We start from the raw sequence: 21,438 nt of genomic DNA on the forward strand, positions 1-21,438 counted from the left end.
AAAATTACTGAATTAATTTCACATGTAGTATTTATTTCATATCCATCTGTTGGTCAGGAGTACCAGAAAAATGTCAGTTCAAAAGCATTCCACAGGTACTAAAATTGTAGCTTAGGACAAATGAGAAAATGCTTGCTGCTTCTTTTTCAACAAATCCTTTTCATTGTAATGAAAAAAAAGAAGGCTGTAGTTACGGAAATCCACCTGCATCTGTGAGCTGTGGTACTCACCTGTAACTAACGTTGACATATGGCAACCCCTGTTATATAAGTGTTCATTCAATTTCCATTTCATACCCGGAAAGGGTTTTTGTCTCAGTATTGCAAGGGTAAAGAGTTATGCAACTGTCAATCGTTGCAACCAGCACCTTCTGGGGCAGATTCTCCACTGCATGCTGTGTAATCATTTACACTTGTGTAACGTGGTTCTAATATACAACCAAGTCAGAATGGTAGAACACTTTGCACTTCCTCCGCATTGTTGTGAATGAAAATGGAGACAATGAGACTGACCTCCTTTGTACAGCACTTTGAGATCTAAGAATGAAGCGTGCTAGATAAGAGCTAGGCATTTTTTGAACAATGTTCAGGGCAGTGGAAAATCAGGCTTGCACTTGCCTGGTTGGGTTTTTAATAGCCCAATGTATATGGGAAATTTGGCTAACAAAATTGTAATTTCCATACAGAAAATGAAGTTTCTGGAAAGTGGTACATTTCACAGGTTGGTTGTTTCACTGTATACTTTATCTAGACAAAGCATGTAATCATTTAACAGCAATTGAAATAGGATGGATGCAATAAAATACAATTTTAACTATGACACCCCTCCACCCCCAAATCTATGATTACCTGGGTTAACTGTGTATGGAAAAAAATGCTAGAGGCTTTAAAAAGGTGAATGACATGGCAGGTAATGTAGTGTGGGCTTCTGCAGAGCTCAGCTTTTCAGTTACTTTCATATATTTATAATCCTGTTTACTGGAGTTCTGTCCACTGCAAATTCCACAGAGATTGTCAGTTTCATGTCTCTCCCGCTAGGCTGCATTTATAAACTCATCCATCATACAAATAAAAGGTCAGTGCTTAGTTATTAAGCAAGGGATTGCTCATTATTTAAAACATATTTCCAGGTTTGTTGAGACAATAATGCCACATTTGGAGTACAGCCTGCTCTGTTAATATTGTTCTTTTATATTTATTTCACATAATTACAAATTATATCATATAACAACCATAAAGTGTGTGGGTGGGGGGAGGGGGTATTTGTTTACAACCTTTGCAGTTCTTTGCATTTTGACTAGCCGCTGTAAATTGCTGACATGTGCGGCTCTGTGCTTACTCCAAGTAATCATTAACCTCTGTACTTTTCATCTCCAGACCAATGCCGCTAAACAAGAGCAAAATCACAAATGGGGAATTCTGCATGGTAAGATAAAGCATATACTGCAATTTTGAGGTCTGATTCTCAATAGATAAGTGCCCGAAACTCTCAGAGTAATATCCTTGCTTTATTGAAGTTAGTGGGGGCCAGATTTCATCTTCATTTTCTTCAATGAGAGTTGCAAGTGTGCAGCATTCTTCAGATACTTTGGATTTATCAATGTGCATAGCAGCAGTAATTTTAGAAGGAATTTCAAAAAATTTTACATAGCTTTCATTCCATGGGTTTCAAAAGGGAATGAATTTTACAGTTTACTGACTTAGTTTTACTGTTACTCCACCTTCTCCCCATCCCCTGGCACAAATTAGATTAGCTGCTCTAAATTATGCTGGGAACTGACCCTGAGGTCATGAGGGGAGGGTGAAATGAAGAGACCTTTGTCCATGCTCTTTCCCTGAGTTGTTCAGACTGCTCCTTCGACACAGCCCAGAAGCAGGGGCCTCTGTCAGCTCTTATCTGGTGGGGAGAATAGTTCTATGTCGTTATGATACATTAAAAAGAAACAAATATTTCAAAAGTAAAACTAATAAATGTAAAAGTCAAAAGAAAGCTGAATAGTATGTTAAGTTAACATTTTGGGGTCCTCATGCTTCTCATTACAATGTTGTAAATGTCAGTAATGCTTTTGAAAGCATATTTATTGCTTTCCACACAAACTGCTTGACGCACCTGGAGACTGAAGTTCTCTCTTTGGGCCCCATCCTGAGCACCCACAATTCCTGTTAACTTCAGTGGGAGTTGAGAATACGAAGTACATAGCAGGAAATGCTTAGTTTCTTGCTGGATTAGGATTCATCCAAAAAAACGTGCACAGATGAAGCAATGGCAATGCAATCACCCTCACAGTCTCACCTGACCTGAAGAAACCAGTACATAATTTGTCCTGTTTGATTTTGTGGTGGGGACATGGACCCTAAAACTGAACGGAGACAATCAGATCAGTTCCTATAGGCTACTGTGCAGAAGCCATAGTACAACAGCTTTTGGTCATACCCTGCTATTTCCATCATTTACTCTTTTTGAATGCTGACTCTGAATTTATCTATGTGTAAAAACAAAATAAGTACTATTTCTTGATTTTTCTAGTTTATCTCAAAAAGGTGAAATTATGCTTGATTACAGTCATGCTCTTTTGGAATCTATTGTTTAATTTCATTTGTTTGTTTTTTGTTTAAACTGTGACTAGTAAGAAATGAACTTTAGAGAATGTCAAACTTTTTTTAAGTAAAATCATTTAGTTGAAGTTCAAACTCACTAATCTGTTTAGATCTCAATACTTCAGATAACTTTGGCTAATTTATTTTTAACTGAGTATTGGATTATTCTTATTTCATATTCATCAAGAAGCATTAAGAATGAATCTCAGGATTTCACCATAAACCATCACATATAAGGCACAGGGATTTGGTGTGTGTTTCTGAGTTATGGAGCCTGATCTTAAATTTAGTTTCAATGTAACCTTTCAAGTAGATGCAGCATTGAAACAAACGGAGAAGGGAGAGATTCTATTTTCAACGAGAAGGGCCTGAATCCAGACTATTGATTTAATGGAACTTCTCCATTATATCAGAATTCGGCCCATGAACTGTTTCAGGAAACAAATTGAATGTTTTCTTTAATCCTGTGCTCTCAATTCCTTTTAGTGTTTGTTTTCTTAGGCAGCACATTCCATGGGAATTCACTACCATGAGGTTTTATTCATGTTAATTCACTGGACGAGATTAAAGTTAAACTGGTCTCTCCTAAAGATTTTTTCTTTTTTAAATACAAAAAAATTCATGGGAATGAGAAAAATGGCAACATTCATTCTCCATCAGTATTGGATGAATTCCCCTTTAGTTTGGAGGTGGTCATCATAGAATTTGTCAGAACATATCAAGAATTAAGAGGCAGCAAATGCCATATGGGGTGAACTCAAGAATCTCAGTCATAAACACACACAAATTGAAGGAACTGAAAATGCAATAGTTAAAGAAAGTGAAGAGCTATTACAATATGAAAAGACAGAAAATGAACAAGTATTCTGAATTTATGTATTGTTGGTGCCCCAACACCATTACAATCTGGAGATTTATTGACCTATTTCTTTCCCCAAATAAGTATGCAGATCTTCATTTAATAAGATCTGCCCCGTTCATACCCCCACAAGGTAAAATCCATGGGGAAGGGGCTAGAAATCTCCTCTGAAGTCTCCTCCTGGGGATCCTCCCAGACCATCTGGTGGAACCAGATTTTGCACCACTCCTTGCAGAAAAGACACATGGGCCACCCCAAAGCTAGATAAATGCCCAGAAATCCACAAGGCTCTCAGGGCCTTTTACCTCTACACCAGCTCTAGCTAGTCCCCAATGGCCTTATCTCACCCCAACTCCTGAGCATTATGGTTTCTTTGGAGCTGCACTTACATGGACTTCCCCGGCATGCAGCTGTCTCTGGGACACCCAAGAGGGGCTCCGTGGAAAAGATAATATACTTGTCTGACTTGTTCTTAAAAAAACCCAGTGATGGGGATTCCACAGCCTCCCTTGGAAGCCTATTCCAGAACTGAACTATCCTTATTGTTAAAAAGTTTTTCTAATATATCACTTGCTGAAGATTAATCCCATTACTTCTTATCCTACCTTCAGTGGACATGGAAAATAATTGATCACTATCCTCTTTATAACAGCCCTTAAGATATTTGTAGAGTGTTATCAGGTCCCCCTCAGTCTTCTTTTCTCAAGAATAAAAATACCCAGTGTCTTTCTGGGTATTACTGTTAGGCTGACTGGCCTGTAACTCTCTGGGTCCTCTTTATTCCCTTTTTTAACAATAGATACCATTTGCCGTTCTGTAGTCCTGTGGGACTCACCCATCCTCCATGAATTCTCAAAGTTAATCACTAGCTGTTCCAAGGTTGCTTCAGATAGTTTCTTAAGTACCCTAAGATGAATTTCATCAGGCCCTGCCAAGCTAAATACATCTCACTTATCTAAAAATTCTTTAACCTGATATTTTCCTACTCTGGGTTGTGTTCCTTCCCCCTTCTTTTAATATTAATTGGGTTAAGTACCTGGTTACCATTTTGGTGAAGACTGAAGCAAAGTAAGCATTAAATACCTCAGCCTTTTGTTGTTAACTGTTATTGGCTCTCCTTCCCTGCTAAGTAATGGGTCTATACTTCCTTTCATCTTTATTTTGCTCCTTATATATTTATAAAACCTCTTCTTATTGTCCTTTATGTCCCTTACTAGGTGTAACCATTTTTGTACCTTTGCCTTTCTGATGTTATCCCTGCATGCTTGTGCTATTGTTTTGTACTCCTCCTTAGCAATTTGTCCATGTTTCCACTTTTTGTAGGATTCCATTCCGATTTTCAGGTCATTTAAGACCTCCTAAGGCCTCTTACTATTCACTCTATCATTCCGTCACACTGGGATAGTTTGCTGTTGTGTCTTTAACATTCTCTCTTTGAGAATCTGCCAGCTCTCCTGAACTCCTTTATCCCTTAGATTTTTTCCCCATAGAACCTTACCTCCAGTTCTCTGCATTTGTTAGTCTGCTTTTTCTAAGCCCAATGTCCTTATTCTGCTGCTCTCCTTCCTTTCTTTAGAATCCCAAAATCTATCATTTCATTACCACTTTAACCTAAATTGCCTAATATATCTGTTTGGAAGGAACTGTTCTCCATCACCTTTAATCAGTCGCTGTCACAGGCATCTGCTTATGAGTGTCCTGTAGGGACCAGTTGCAATTGGGCCTGTCATGTTAACACAGTTGGAAAAAGGGGAGTACCCGTTCCCTTAGGACTCTAAGAGTGGTAGAAACACAGGGTTCCACCCAGAGAGGAATGAAGATAAGGAAACCTATCACCTGAAGGATGAACAAGTGAGGGACTGTGTCACGGGGTCACCCACCACACTTGCACCTCCTGCTGGGTGTTTTGGAAATTAGCTCAGTCCTAGTGGATGCACCTTTGGGTGGTGCTGGCTCTCCCATCCTCACCACCATTTGCAGACCCATTACAGCTCCTTTCTCTCAGCGTCTGCTTTGTGGCACAGCCCTCCAGCTGTGTCACCATCTGGTTGCCCCCTCCCCCCTTCTGGGGGGCTCCTCCAATAAGAGTCCAGCCACTACTCACAGTGCGTTGGCAGTCCACAGCCGGGCCGCTCCTTCAGCAGCTAGTCGGGGGAGGCCATGCCCGCCCACTATTCTGGGCCCGGCCCAGGGACCCTGCAAACTGCAGCTTCCTGCTGCCTCTTCCTTCCTGCTCACTGTCTCTATTCCCTGGGCCACTTTCCTCACAGCCTCAGTTCTTTCTGCTCCTGCCTCTGCATCTGTTTTCCAGCCTACTTAGATGGCCCAACCAGCGCAGTCATCTTTACTTGAGCAGGGCTGTCACACTTGGTAAATTTGCCTTTTGAAGAAACTCTGCATTGGTGACTTTATCTTCCCATTTGGTGTTGAGTATGTGGCATTTGTCACAAATGCACAAACTTCTTATTTGTCTGTAAATCTAAATAGGGACTAGCATTTTAAAAAGCAGTATTTCGATCTGCTGGTAAAATGTTTGCCTTGGTGTTGTATTTCTAGATACATCCTCCTGCTCAGTTTTTTTTTTTTTTTTTTTTTTTTTTTTAAGATTCACGAAGGCCTTGATCATGCAGCAAACTCCATGTAGGCAGACTCTGTACGCTTTGACCACAAGGGAAATTTCAGGACTGAGACTGAATTATTTTTGTAACTGTTCTCCTAGATTCCTGAATACACCTTTATCTACAGATGCTATTTGATTAAAATTAATATGCAAAGAAATATTTTTCTTTTATTTCCAGGATTTGGAGGGACACAAGCTCACAACTTCATTGTTAGTTTTTCAATTACACTTGAAATGCTACATGGATTGTTTATTTTGAGACACTTCCTTGTACCTTTCTTTCCTGTCAGACTTTATGGCTGATAGAAAGGGAGGTTGGACTTGGTATGCATGGTATTTGTCTAACCAGATACAGAGTACATATATTCACTGAACAACAAAAGATTTTAATCTTTTAAGAATGTATTTAGGTTTTTTATGTACTCACTTTTATTCCTTTGCATACCACCATTGAAAACAACAAGCAGTGGTGCAGTATTAAAAAAATGTAAACCTATTACACTAAAAAATTCAATTAAATAAGTTACATCTTGCTGGAGAGGAACCTCCATATAGTGGGGTTAAAAAGCTCTGCAGCACTTAATAGTCGAGTAATAAATGGGATAAAGGACAGGTGCTTGGGTAATTGTTACTACACTGCCTCACTAAACACGGGGCTCATAGAACCTATTACTTCAAAGGCAAAATGGCAGGAGTTTGTTAGGATCCTTTCCAGCTGGTCAATGGTTTCTTTATGTCTAACAGGTACATCTGAGAGAAATGCAAAAAAATTGACCACACTGCTTCAGAGTTGGCCTCAAGTGACACAGGAGTGACTCCAAAAGACAGCACAGGCATACGTTCATAACACGAATGACTTAGAGCCTGGTTTTAAGGCATATTGAGCACCAAAAACTCCAGATGCACATGCTCAACACCTCTGAAAATCAGACACCTATTTTGCTTGGATGGAGCAAACACTGGGGTATATTCTGCTTTCTGTTACTCTTCTGCAGCCCTGTTGATGTCAAGGGACTGCATAGATGTAAATGAGGATTTGACCTGGAGTGTTTTGAAGCAATTCAGCATTAAGGAATTGGCAGGTAACTGGATCAAAGAAGATTTGATATAGTCCTGTGAATTGTGTGTTAGAAGTATATCTGACTATATTATTATTAATTTTTTGTATTACCATGGTGCCTAGTCATGGTAAGGATCCCATTGTGCTAGGGTCTGTACAAACACAGAACAAAAAGATGGTCCCTTCCTCCAAAGAGTTTATAATCTAAATAGGTTAGTCATAACTTTGATTTGCTTCTGTTATCTAATAACTCGATTCAAAACATATGAACAGGAACTGTGTATGTACAGTACTGGAACTAAATAGGCTAAGCTAAAGTATTCTGTAATATGTCAATCATGTTTGTCTTAACAAAGAAACAACCACAGCTGGAGTGTCACCTCCAACTCATGAAACTACTGTAAAAAGTTGCAGCACTGAACATAATACATCGCAAAGGGTAGAAGAAGTCATCCACAAAGGGTAACTGAGATAATGCAGGTGAACATCACCAAAGATCATCACCTTCACCTGTTCTGATGCATTTTTCTCTTCTATCCTTTTTTAACATTGGATAACGTGTTTTATTCCCTACTGGAGTTAAGACTACAAACTGGAGTTAAAAGAGAGATTTAGATTGTTCAGCCACTTGAAAATTCAGAAGCAACAATAGTTTCATTGGGTGACAAGGAGACTGAAGACTTCTTTCACTGAATATTGCACCAGTACAACATTTTCCCTTAAGACTTTTAAAATTCATCAGATATCAAAAAGAGATTTGTTACTTGAAAGTCATCTTTGTACATTATCTTTTCCAAACCATATAAGAGCTTCTTCTTATCAAATGGACTTGACTAACATAGGAAAATGAGAACTAACATACTGGCTCAGACCAGGGCAGTGTCCTGTCTCCAGCAATGGTGAGCACCAGCTGCTTTAGAGGAAGGTTTGAGAAACCCTGCAATCAGCAGTTATATAGTCCAAAAAAGTTATTTGGTCCAGAAGCCAAATCACAATTAGACCTCAGATTACTTGGCAATAATTATTTCTATTAGTGACTTGTCTGTACTGAAGATAATGGCATGGCATGGTACCTTGCTCACTTATTCTGATTTTTCATTTAGCTGTTTGTAAGAGAGTGGTAGTCTGTGGAACTCTGTTTAGGGAGGCAAGGTTCCTCTGAGTTGTCATGTTACTAGTTGTTTGAACCCTGTATGAAAATTAAGAGGGATTACAACTGACTCATACCAACAGGTAGATTCAATCAGATTCAACTAGGCTATAAGGGTCTGATCCAACTCTCACTGAAGTTGATGGGGGAGTCTTTCCAGTGACTTTAATGAAAGCAGGGTCACTCTCAAAGATAATGGTGACATTGGGGATATGTGAATTCCATGTCCTTGTGCAACCTAATTTAGGAGCTTTCATCCTGCCAAAGGCCTAGTTCAGGAAGTCTTCCAATCAAGAATTTGCTAGAGAGGTTAACGACTTTGTTCCAAGTGTCAAACTTTGAAATGGAAATTGTTGGAGAATCTGCAGGAAGTTGAGTTTTTCTGTGGCGATGGAGATCAGATGGCATTTACTCTTCATCATTTGATTCCTGTTTCTTTAGTTCCTGTGTTATTAGGCCTGGTTCTGAACATCTTAATTAGTCAAAACTCATATTGAATCAACAGACGTTTGACCTGAGTAAAGCCCACAGGTTTGGGCCTGGAATTTGTCAATGGTGTGAATAAATTGATCTTGCTTTGTTACCCAGATGAATGTTGTTTGTATATAAAGGGTATAGCAAGAAGGGGTCGCAGCTTGATTTGATTTATCTCTATGGAATACTAGAAGACGGACAATGAAGGGATTAAAATGCGTAAATAAATCCTCCAAAATTTGTATCGGGGCGGCAAATTCAGTACTTTCAGAAGGTATTTATAATATGCTTAAAATAAAATAGATCTAAAAATAACAAGTATATGTTAAATGAAGCACTGGCTTAACTTAATGACACAAAAAGCATCTATATGGTTTATAGTTCTTGAACATATTCTCCTCCATTATTTACTTGAGTTTAGATTTCAGTTACCATACAACAACTGACATCAAATACTCATGAGGTGACAATCTATTATACCAGCTCTAACCCACCATCTTTAAGGTAGGTCACATCCCAGAGTGAACTAGCGTGAAGCAGTCACTTAAAAATGGGTGATAATTAGATCTGGGTGAAAACTACCAATTGTTTTGCTGGAAATATTTAACGGTTTGTTTGTTTGTTTTAAATCTAAAATTTCCCATAAATGTGCATTTTTATGGAGAAACTGGAAAATTTTCCATTTTTGAAAAGTATTTTTGGTAAAATAATTGTATTTTGAAAATCAGAACCTGAACATTCTCACAAAAAATCAAAGATTTTACAGAAAATATTTCCATTTGTTTTTTTTTCATTGAAAAACTACAATACTTTGACCAAAATGAAAATTTTCTGCAAAAATTTCATTTAGTTGAAAAGACACTTTTCTGTACTTTTGAAAAAAAAAAATTAGCAGCTCTAGTGGTAAAACTTTCCTAACTCACTAGAGTGATGCTAGACTTAACATTTGTAAAATACCTGCAGAGCCTCAGACAAAAGGTGCCATAGCAATCCAAAGCAACAATAACAACTAGCTTTGTCAATTTCAGCTTACTCCTCCTTGACCCTATGCTCTTGATATTTCTGCCTCTTTCCACTGTTCCAAACACAAGGATCTTGAAATTGTTTCCCCATGATGTCCAATTGTTTCCAAACTTCAAGCATCACTACAGGTAGCAATGAAGCAGGAAGTCTGCAACAATACAACATAGGATAAACTATCTTAAGAGGGAAGAAGTGTTGAATATAAGTAAAGAGGGTGCTTCAGTAATGTGTCTGCTCAACCCATATAAGGCTACTAAAACTCTAGGAACCATTCAAAATTGGTATTCTGTGGTATAATATTCCTGGCTTGTCTTTGAAAGACCAGTGGTTTCACTTTACACCAGGGTCTATATTTCAAGCTGTTCTCTCCTGTCTGCCTCACAAGTGGAGACAGACAGAGCCATCTGTAATACACAGATTCTCTTTAGAGTATCATGTCCCCTAGAATCACTTCTAGAGAGGATAAGCTCTGTATCAATTCAGGAAAAATACTTGGGCATCATTGTTTACAGCTCAATAAAGATTGCTGTTCAATATGCAGCAGTGGTCAAAAAATTAAACAAGAAATTAGACGTATAAGGAATGGGATAGAGAATAATATGTAAAATATTTGTCATTACATAAATCAATTGTTTGCTCTCACCTGTAATACTGTTTTCAGTTCTAGTCATCTCATCTCAAAAATAAAATAACAGAAACAGAGGTGTTTGAAAAAGGGTAACAAGATTGATTGTGGAAATAGAAAGACTCATAAGAAGATAGATTTAATAAATTGGGACTGGTTACCTTACAGAGAAAATGGACAAGATAAAAGTATGCAAAACAATGAAAGGTATAGAGAAGGTAGATCAGGAACTTCTAGTCAGTTTCCTAATACAAGAATGGGGCATCCAATGAAACTGAAAGGTTGCATACTCAGTATTTACTTATAAATACCTTTTCCAAATAAGAAGTGTTAGCCTGTGGAACTCATTGCCACAAGATAGTTAAGGTGCAAGAGTTTAACGGTGTTTTTAAAAGGATCAGACCTTTACATGGATAACAAGAATATCCAATTACAATAGCAAACATTAAAAATAAGAGTTTTAAGAATGGATAGAAATGTTCATTCTTCAGGGCATAAGCAACCTCTAACTGTCTGGAGTTAGGAAGAAACTTCCCTGTGGGCAGATTACCTCAGAACTGCCTACTGCCATTTTTCTTACACCTTTCTTTGATGTATCTGATACTGGCTGTGGTCTGGGACAAGTTACTGGATCCAGTAGGGCAGTTCTTATGTTGCTAAATATAATTAAATGAAACAGCATTATTACTGTTATATAGATCAGGAAACATGAACTAAAATGGGAATATACAGCAAACACTTTACTAAAACTGTCTAATATCTTCTTGCTTTTGAAAGTCTGTTTTAGAAAACATAAAGAATACAATTAATCTTATATGTGAGCTGAGCTCAATGCAGGGATCAAATGGTGGCAGAAATTTGGCTTTATGCCTCCCATATTTGAGGGCTGCCACAGACTGAAGATAAGGCAGACCTCTGGACTGGTCTATCGTGCACTCCAGATGCACAACCACTAGGAGCTGTCCCAGCTGTTGGAAATAGATGGAGCAAGCCAGCATCTGTCTAATCTGTTTGGGTGTGGGATACTGTAAGGACAAATGTCTTATGTGTACCTCTTTCCCAACAGGGACAAAAAAGCAGAGGGACTCCTGTCTTAAAGGTAATGTGTCCCTCTTCAGCGCCTGACCCTGACCATAAAAGGATGGAGAGTTCTTTGACAAGGAGTACACCTCCAGCTGCTCCAGCTCAAAATCAAAGCCAGGAGAAAAGATATGCTCCTCTTCTTTTCTTGCAGCCTCCTCAAAGCAGGGTAAGATATCTTCATCTCTGAGACTAGCAAACTATTTAGTTCTCATACTTCATCCCAAAAAAGGGACAAATCATCTAAAAAGTCCTCTGGTACCTTGTTGAAGTCTGGTTATAGACACCGACATATACTAGTAGTGTACATGTTGGCACCATCAACTCCAGCTCCAGAGGGGCTGTGAAGACCAGTGCCTTCATCTTCTCTAGCAAATGCTACCCCGGCACTGCTAAGCCCTGTACCACTTGCACTATCTGAGAAGCACTTACCTCCCATACTGGTATAGTTCATGCCACAGACATTCTTTGCAGCAAAAGACCTATTATGCTTGATTCTCAATTACCGCACCATCCAGTACCAAGAGAAACAGCTACATCTGCAACAGCACCATTGAGACTGACTACCTCCCTCTGTTCTGTTGCCTCCACCTATTTTATTGGCATGCCCTGTAATATCTGTACCATCAGCACAAGCTGGACACCAGTCAGCTTTTTGCCCTCCACAGCTGCCTCCTTCAGGGCCAATAGAGCCAGATTTGACATTGGTACTACCAATGCAACAGCATGCATCATCAGTGTTGAGGTCTTCACTGACACCCATTGAAGCAGCTCCTCCATTCCTGAAGAGAGCTCCATCTCCTCCTCTTCAGATTCAGAGCATGACAGACCTATTTCTCCTGTGAGAGCTTTCAGGTCTCCTATAGGTCACACTTTAGGGACAAACTCACACTTGTGGTACAGAGCAAGAACACTACTCCTATAAGGATGTTCGTTTGGTGTGTACCACCACAGGCAGTACAGAGAATGTAATGTCCACCCTGGCCATACTGGGCGCCCTGGGCTGCTCCCAGATTCCAGATTCCAATCTGCAATGCTGTCTAGAGAACATCAACATCTCTAGCCTCTGTTCCTGTCAGGAAAGAACCCCTTCCAGTTCAATGACCTTCCCCAACTTTGGAACCAACTGAAAAAGAGGAATTCAGGGAGGAACCAACATATCTCCCCCCACTACCTATCTTCATCATTCCCTAATGATGCCCTTACACCACACTCTTCTTTATCTCCTCATTAAGACTTTCAGGTCTTTCAAGATCTTATGATGAAAGTGGGTATGCAGGCAGAGGCTGTGAAGCCCAATCTGCACAAACTTTTAGACATTCTGTTGGCTCCAACCTCTAGAAGGGTTTCCCTTCCCATTAATGAGGTGCCTTTAGATCCAAGTAAAATCCTTTCACAGATCCTAGTTTCTATACTACCCACTGCCAAATCTGTGCACAGGAGATAGTCAAATTCCTGCTGGAGAACTTGATTTTTTTCACCCACTCCGATGGTAGTTATGGCAGCTAACAAATGCCGAAGGCAGTCTGATCCTAAGGCTACCCCGAAAAGATTAAAAAAACACAAGAGACTGAACCTACACGGAAGGAAGGGCTATACCATAGTGATCAAATGATGATATCAAATTATGAGGTATTGCTTTCCAAATGTGTTAATTAATTGGTCAGCAATTGCAAAATTTGTGGACAAATTGCCTGAAGAATACAAAGACCAGTTTATGGCAATAGTCTCCAAAGGACACCTCATAGCCCACATATCTCTTTAAGTGGCCATTGATGTGTAAGACATTGCTTCACATTCCATTACTATGGCCATTTCAATTAGATAACTTTTCTTGGATGCAGGCCTGAAACATACCTGAAGAGCTTCAAAATACAACCAAAGACCTTCCATTTGAACTGTTTTTACTGTTTTCACACACAAAAAATGATTAGGCCATGTGCACATTGAAGGACTCTTGTGTGACTCTCTGCTGTCTGGGAATTTACACCCCTATGACAAAAAGGAAACAGTTTAAAACCTCCAACTCACTACAGGACTTCCTTTTACCAAAGATCCCAGGATGTCTCTAAAAAATAGGTCTAAGAGTCCTAGACATCAGCTGTCAGATTTGTCTACTGCAGGCGCATCTCACCAAACTTCTACTACATCAAAACAATCATGTACTGTTTTCATAGAGGACAGCACACCAACCAGAACACATCTCCTATCTGAAACCCTCTTTTGAAAATGCCTCTCTCTCTCTTTTACGGTGCATGAATGGAGATTACATCATATAAGTGTGTGCTCAGAACTGTCAAGGAGGGATACATCATCCAGTTCACTTCCTTCCCTTTCCCCCACCCACCTACCCCATCTCTTGAGGCTGTTTTACGTCAGAAAGTGCAGTCTTTTTTAAACTGGGCACAACAAAGGAAGTTCCCTACCAACACAAGGCTTTTATTCCCATTAACTGATTCTTCCCCCCAAAAATGGTATACGGCCCATTTTGGATTTGAGAAAACAGGAAAGTTTCCTCAAGAAAATCAAATTCAAGATGATTACCCTTGCACCTATTATCATTTCCCTGGAGAATGGAGGTTGGTATGCGTCCCTCAATTTGGAAGACACTTACTTTCACATGACAATGCATCCTGGCCACAGAAAGTATCTCTGACTCATAGTGGGGAACATTCACTACCAGCATACAGTGATCCCCTTTGGTCTTTTTTCAGCCTGCAGGTGTTCACTAAGTGTATGATAGTAATAGCGGCCATTTGTCATTCCAGCTTTCAAATATTTTCTTATCTGGACATTTGGCTAGTCTGAGGAACATCAAAGGATCACATCTCAAAGAGCATCTTCATCATCGGAGATCTGCTCTCTCCTCTGGGGTTAAAGTTAAATGCAGATAAATCAATATTACTACCAACACAACAAATAAAATTCATACGGGCAGATCTCCAGGCCATGTCAGCAATGGCTTATCTCCCAACAGATAGGTTTCAGTCCATACCCATCCTTTTCAAAAACCTCAGGTCTGATCTACGACAACTGTGTGTTCTTGCCTCCAGCTCTTGGGGCATATGGCCTTATGCATGTATGTGACTCAGCATTCCAGACTTTACTTGAGGTGTCTGAAGACCTGGCTTCTCTCAATGTACCATCCAAGCAGACACTCTCTGGACTCGTTTGTGTACCTGCATAAGTGCTTCAGTCCATGAATTGTGGATGGATCCCCAGAATGTCTTCAGAATGGCACCTTTCTTGCCACCAGAACCAACCTTGACTCTTGTAAGAGATTCTTCCACCAAGGGCTAGGGTGCTCATCTGGAATGTATTCAAGCTCAGGTGTTACCAACAGAGCAGGAGGCAATCCTGCATATACATTGGGGCTTCAAGCCTGCAAGACATTTACCACCATCAGAAACCAGGGTTTCAAGTTCTTACCAACAACACCATTGCTACGTTTCATCAGAAAAAAAGCAGAGAAGTATGAAGTTCAGCTTTGCCAAGAAGCAATTCCCTTGTGGAACTTCTGCAGAAGGAACAATATTTTGCTAAAGGCTTTTCATCTGCTGGGGTGAAAAATATTTATTGCAGAGTCTCTCAGCAGACACTTTGTATACCATCATGAAGGAGATTCTACAAGGGATTTTCCAGCAGTAGGAATAACTAATAATAGAACTCTTGTGACAAACCTGAACAGCAAATGCAGGAAATTCTTCTCCATGGCAGGTCGCAGCCTGGGCTCCATATTGGATGTTTTTCTTCTTTCTTTGTCAAGACATGTACTGCATACACTCCCTCCAATTCCTCTAATTCTCAGGGTAATCAGGAATCTGAAAAAAGACAACCATGAACCTCGTAGCATATGCCGCCCAAGGCAGAACTGGCATTCAAACCTGCATCAATTCTCAATTTGGCCAAGCTCTACCTCTGGTCAAGGATCTCTTGTCTTAGAACCAGGGCAAAGCAATGCATCCCAACCTGCAATCTCTATTCCTCAGGTCCTGGATGATCTCTGACAGAATAATACAGAAAAATCTGTTCTCAGGATGTCCAAGCCATTTTGATCAACAGCTGAAAGGACTCCACCAGAGCCAGTTATGTGGTGAAATGGGGAAAAAAAATTGGTCTGGGCTGAACTGCACAGAGCGCAGATGGATATTGGACTACCTATTACATTTGAAATCATCTGATCTTTCAATTAGTTCAGTGAAAGTCTAGTTAGCAGCCATTTCTGCACTATACCTGCCTGTGGATGGATTTGCAATCTTTTCACATCCCTTAGTAAATAGATTTCTAACAGGACTTAAACGTGCTTACCCTCCTATTTCTGATCCAATACCTCCATGGATCAGAATTTAGTATTGTCACAGTTAATGGGCCCCCCGCTTTGTACCTTTCACAACAGCATCCTTATCACTGCTATCAATTAAAACAGCATTTCAGTAGTGCAGGATACAGGTCCCTCTGTGGATAGCCCTAGCCTTCTGGAAATCCACTTTGGGTAAGCTCCACAGCTTTGTCTGTGAGAGGGCAAACCCTGCCTCATTGGGTGGTGTAGGAGAATCTCCACCAGGGGATCCTCACATAGGTTGTCTTCTCCTGAGCCACCAGTTTTTGCCTCAGGAGGGGATGATCTGGCCCTTTCTTTGAAACTCACTGTCTGAGCCAAAGACAAAACCCAAATGAGTAGAATGTAAAATATAGTCTTCCCTAGTTGCATTTAACTTCTAACTCTCCTTTCAGTTTATCCTACCATCTGACCACTTCCCCATTATACAAATCCCCTATTTACATAGAAAGTAAGCGGAGAGTCACATGAACTCCTGAAGCCACCTCTAAAACATCTTTGGATTTTATAGACAAGCTAACATTGAACCAAAGGCATACATTATCCAGCAACCCAGTATAGAACCTTGTATTTTTAATATGACATAAAAACAATTAATTGACAATATTAATGAGCTAGAAGAAAATAGAATCAAAGAACCCCAGAGAAGGAGGGAAATTAGGTTGTTTAATATTTCAAATTAAATGTTTAAAATTGTAAAATAATTAATTTACAAATCATTCCTAAGGAATTTTTCTGTGTTACATCAAATGTTATATTTAATCAATAAAATACCACATTTTTATTTTTTGAAATGCATATTTTATTTTCACTAAGACAATTCAGATGGTGTGGTAATGTGCCTTTGCCCATTACACAGTTGCGGTGTGCATTAATCAACACTATTTCATGGTCTACCTGGCCTTGGCCTTATTGCTTAAATGCAGGTTTACTAGAGGATCTATAACAATAAGGAATCAAGCTGTGTCTCTGAAGCTGCCCTGCAATGGATAACATTATAGGCAGGGGACATCTTTGTGTGTGTGCAGTTGCTTTTAGTGTTGTAAAAAAAAATCAAAAAATCAGTAGTGTATAAAATCTAAAATAAATGAATGTATAGAATTATGCAATGCCATAAAGCTTCCTGCAGTGAATATAATGCAAAAGTCATGTAAACAGTGCCATCTAATGCTTTGTTTGAAATTAGCATGCACAAGTTTTCATGAAGCTGATGTGTGGAACATGAGTTGTTCATGTCATTGTAGAGTACATATCTGATAATTATTAAAGACATCTATATTATATTACATTTATTGATGGAATCCTGCACTGTCACAATTAAAGGCAGAGATGCTTCCGTTTTAAACATATTTTTCAAAAGTATATAGCACCAGAAAATGTTTTTGTTAAGGCTTGAACTTGGCTTACACGTGGCATACAATTTTCTAAAAAAAAACTACTGCAGAATTTGAGCTATAGAAATAAAAATTGGAAAATGACAGGTAAATATGTGGATAGAATGGAAGAAAGGAGGAGGTAGGACCAAAGCAGGAAAGCAGGGAACACTGAAGCAGTTAAGAGTCCTGTATCACACCATTAGTTAATTATGAAAACTAAAACACAAACATGTAATAATATAGAAAAGCTATTTACAGATCCCCTGCCTCCCTCACTTTCTTCATTTCTTTCTCCACCCCCACCATACAAACAATTTTTTCTCCATTCTTCCTATTTGAATTATTTTCCACTATTGGATCAATATGTTCAGGAAAATAACCCTCATGAAATTTGATACAGAATGATAACCTTCAAGTAATTTGAAACCACCTTATTGCATTTAATAGGGAAATATCCTTCCTATAGAATTCTATAGAATGAAAAAAATAGTTAAATGTTATAGGACTTTTTCAATAAGGAGAAAAAAACTCTAGTGACAATGAAAACTAAAGATGGTCATTGCAATAAAATTCTAGGTTATGTTGTATGCTGCTGTAAATAAAAGCCTCAGCCACAGGCTCATGGTCTTTAACCTAAGTGTGGTATATGCAGCATTAATGAACCCCATAAAATAGTCCTGAGTGTCTAATTGCTAAAACTCCATATTTTAACCTGTGCTATTCAAGTAATTCAGAGAGTCTCCAAACAATGATCTCTGTTCCATGTTACTAGTATCTATGTTGCAATACTTAAAGGAAATGAGACAACATTTAATCAACTGTAATTCTGGATCACCTTGCTTTTGTGGGTTTAAGTTGTACGTGTATTGTAAGACAAAATTCTGTCCTTAGATCTGCATTACAGATCTCTATTCCAGTATTCTGCTCTCTTTACACCTGCAAAACTCCCACTGCTGTCAATTGAAGAGCCACGCTTATATAGAAAGCAAAATGTCAGATTTGGCTCAAGATCCACCATGTGGATCTGACAGTAAAATTTTGCTCTTGCTGCTACATTTGTAAAGAATTGTGGGTAATTTAACTGCGCAAGTCCCATTATCATCAATTTCAGCCAAACAAATTAATCAATTTGCTCCAATTTAAAAAGGTAGGCATTCAGCTATTACTAACTGTAGCTGGCATGTGACTTGATTATTGACAGTTATAGATCGAGATACATGCTCAGAAGCAAAAAAAATCAAAGAGTAAAGCTTCACAATGTTGCTTAAACAAACAACACATAATTTAAAGTGAATCAGTCAACTAATTAATAGATCAATAAATAATTTTAATAGCTCATAAAACTAAAGTCACACACTTTGCTTCTATAGGCTGAGTTCATTGCACACACTAGCTCCTTGTGTCCCCCTATTGCCTGGCAAAGGGTGCACATAGGGTTGCCAGGTGTCTGGTTTTTGACCGGAAAGTCCAGTCGAAAAGGGGACCTGGCAGTGTCCAGTCCAATTTACCAAAAGTCCAGTTACCTAGTTGTGGGTAGTGGTGTTCCTCAGCTTTTCATACCTGGCTGCAGCATCTGGAATCTTAGCTCCGAGTCCCTGCTCCTCGGTGGGCCCCCACATGCAGGGACATCTTGGGAAGGGTTGGGGAGGCTCAGAACTAAGATTCCAAGCACTCTGGCCAGATGTCAGAGAGGGGTCCTACAATTAAAACCTGCACTGGGGCCAATCTTTCTCTCCCTCTGTTACTGCCTCCATTCTCCTCCATAAGCTCTCCCATCCTCCACCCCGTTCTACAGGGCAGGGACTCTTGCCTTCCCCCACATCACAGAGACTCTGTGTGCCCGCAACACCCTCTTCCTCCCTTGCCTGACATGAAGAGACACCAGTTTATGAAATCATACAGACTGGCATTCCCATACTTTTGCAACAAATATTAAATATACATTCTCCTTTAGAAATAGAAAATGCAGCAGATAAATGTTTCACCCTGTATGCTTGAGTTATGTTTTCCTTTACAAAATAGCCATAAGCTAATACAGTCCTGAATGTCTTAATTAATACTGCCATCTAATGCCCAGTGGAGAAACTCAAAATTTTATTAGGAATATATTCACAGTCTCCCAAACTCTCTTGACAGAGAAGGGACCATTTAGTCTTTTATCAGACTCAGTCACTTCCGTGCAGATCTTCAGTGAAGTGTTCAAGGAGTTAGCTACAAACTATCTATTAGCATTAAAATCTAGTTTCATGGAATGTACTTAGATTTTATGGAGAGTGGCAGAGTTACTTCAAATGTTGATTTACATTCTGTCCATAACAGTCTATAGAAACAAGCTGAACATAATCTGAATGGAAATAAAACCTCTGTAACTGTGAGAGAGATGCAATTGTGTATACCCTAATGTCTCTTATCAGGTTGGATTTCCCTGTAGATCCATCTCTCCCAACTGCTTCCACTTGGATAATTGTGAAGGTTTTGTTTTACAAAACATCAAAAACAAAAAAAATAAAGATTATGGACATATGGAGTTGAATCTCCCCCTATTTCCGTAGATTTCAAGGGGGTTACACCAGGAATGTCTCAATCTACTAAATTATTGAAACCACATTTATTTATTTTAGAAGAGTTCTTAATGTGCTAGGTTAAGGGTTTTCAAAGTTTTTCATACTGTGGACCATATCTTAACACTTCCTCTCCTATCCATGATGACTTCATTCATGGCCACTGTTAGCATACTGGACTAGAAGGACCACTGGTCTAATACCGTATCACAGTTCCTATGTTTCTGTCATATAGCATCCCTGTGGTAACTACAGCAATTATTTATATGCAAAAGTAATATTCTAAAAGTATTTACATTTTTTTATAAAATCTATCTTTAATTACAAAGGTTTTGTCTTTTTTATAAAGAATATCACATTTCCTACTTTTGTTCTTTATCTCACTTTTCCCCGCCCATTTAGTCTTGGCCTTCTCTTATTCTTTCACCTTTCTCTTACCTTCATTTCTAGCTCAGCATGTCCAAAACTGAATTCATTATCTTTCCTCCAAAGCCATCCCCCTCTAAGATGGGTTCTTTGTTAGAGTTGACACCACCTCGGTCTTTCTGTCACTCTATTCCATAACTTGGTGGCCATCTTCAACTCATTACTCTCTGAAACAAGAGCTTGAATATCTTTAAGTGGGGCTCATTGAAAAACTAGAAGGACTCATGCCATGGGGTTCTCAAACAGTATCAATTGCCAAACTCAAGATCCCAGAGAAAGTCAGAATTTACATAGACATGTGTCTCCCAAGCACCTCAGTCCTCTAAGAGTGATATATCTCACCCACAGATGCTGACAGTGACCACAGTGCAACCACAGCCTCCTCTAAGCTTGACCTCAGTGTTATCATTTACTAGCTGAGCTTGCACCAGAATCAATATTTCAGAAGGTTCTCCGCATTCATTGATCTTCAGTGACCCACAAATCTCAGTTTCAGCGTCTGTTCTGCAGCTGAGATATTCCACAATGCAATCCAATCATTTCCACAAGGCAACCATAACGTCAAAGACTTCCATATGTCAGAATGGCATCATTGGACATAACATGAGCCCCACAACAAAGCATTTAAAGCAGTTTTTGATAGACACTAGGAGATGAATCTCACTCAGAACCAAATTTAATGTGAGTTACATAAATCTCCATTAGCGTTTCTGGCTGTGTCTTTTCTGCAGCTGGAATAGCACAAGTTCCTAACAAGATAGCAACCATTAAAAGCTTGTCAGTGCCACAGCATGCCAGTAAAATTCAGTCTCCTGGGAATGCTCAATTGTTCACACTCCATTCCTGATTACAGAATTCTGCCTCAGTCAGTGCATGAACTCCCTCAGAGTTCTGTCCCACAGACATGGGAAGATAAATATGAAAATACTTTCAACTAGCATCATGATCAGTTGACAAGTGACATTCTATAGTCCTATTCTTACCCAACTAAACAGTCAAAAGTGACTGTTGCGTCAAGCCCTGTTAGTCTTTGTACATTCCTCACACCGAAAGTTTCAGTGTCAGGCACTATCACATAGTTTCTACACCAGTTGAGCACCAATATCCACAGAACAGATATTTCCACTTAAAGAAAGAAAGAAGCTCTTTCATTGTCTGGAGCTGTCCCTACAATGAGCACTATTCACCATCAACACAGATCACAAACCTGTTGAACATACATTTAACACAATACCTAAGCTACCTGCA

General features: G+C 39.2%; 1 protein-coding gene across 1 annotated transcript in view; it reads left to right on the forward strand.

Annotated features, from left to right (window-relative positions):
• Nucleotides 1-479: 479 nt before the first annotated feature.
• The window catches only part of LOC311514890 (uncharacterized protein), a 73,139-nt gene continuing 52,180 nt past the window's right edge, over nucleotides 480-21,438 (forward strand). Inside the window, exons 1-3 of the mRNA XM_084617619.1 lie at nucleotides 480-720; nucleotides 1,377-1,425; nucleotides 11,475-11,657. Of these exons, the coding sequence (XP_084473745.1) occupies nucleotides 641-720; nucleotides 1,377-1,425; nucleotides 11,475-11,657 (312 nt within the window). The 5' untranslated portion in view covers nucleotides 480-640. The remainder of the gene's footprint in view (nucleotides 721-1,376; nucleotides 1,426-11,474; nucleotides 11,658-21,438) is intronic.

The sequence above is a fragment of the Lepidochelys olivacea genome (genome assembly GCF_965140295.1).
Source record: "Lepidochelys olivacea isolate rLepOli2 genome assembly, chromosome: 1".
Taxonomy (NCBI): domain Eukaryota; kingdom Metazoa; phylum Chordata; order Testudines; family Cheloniidae; genus Lepidochelys; species Lepidochelys olivacea.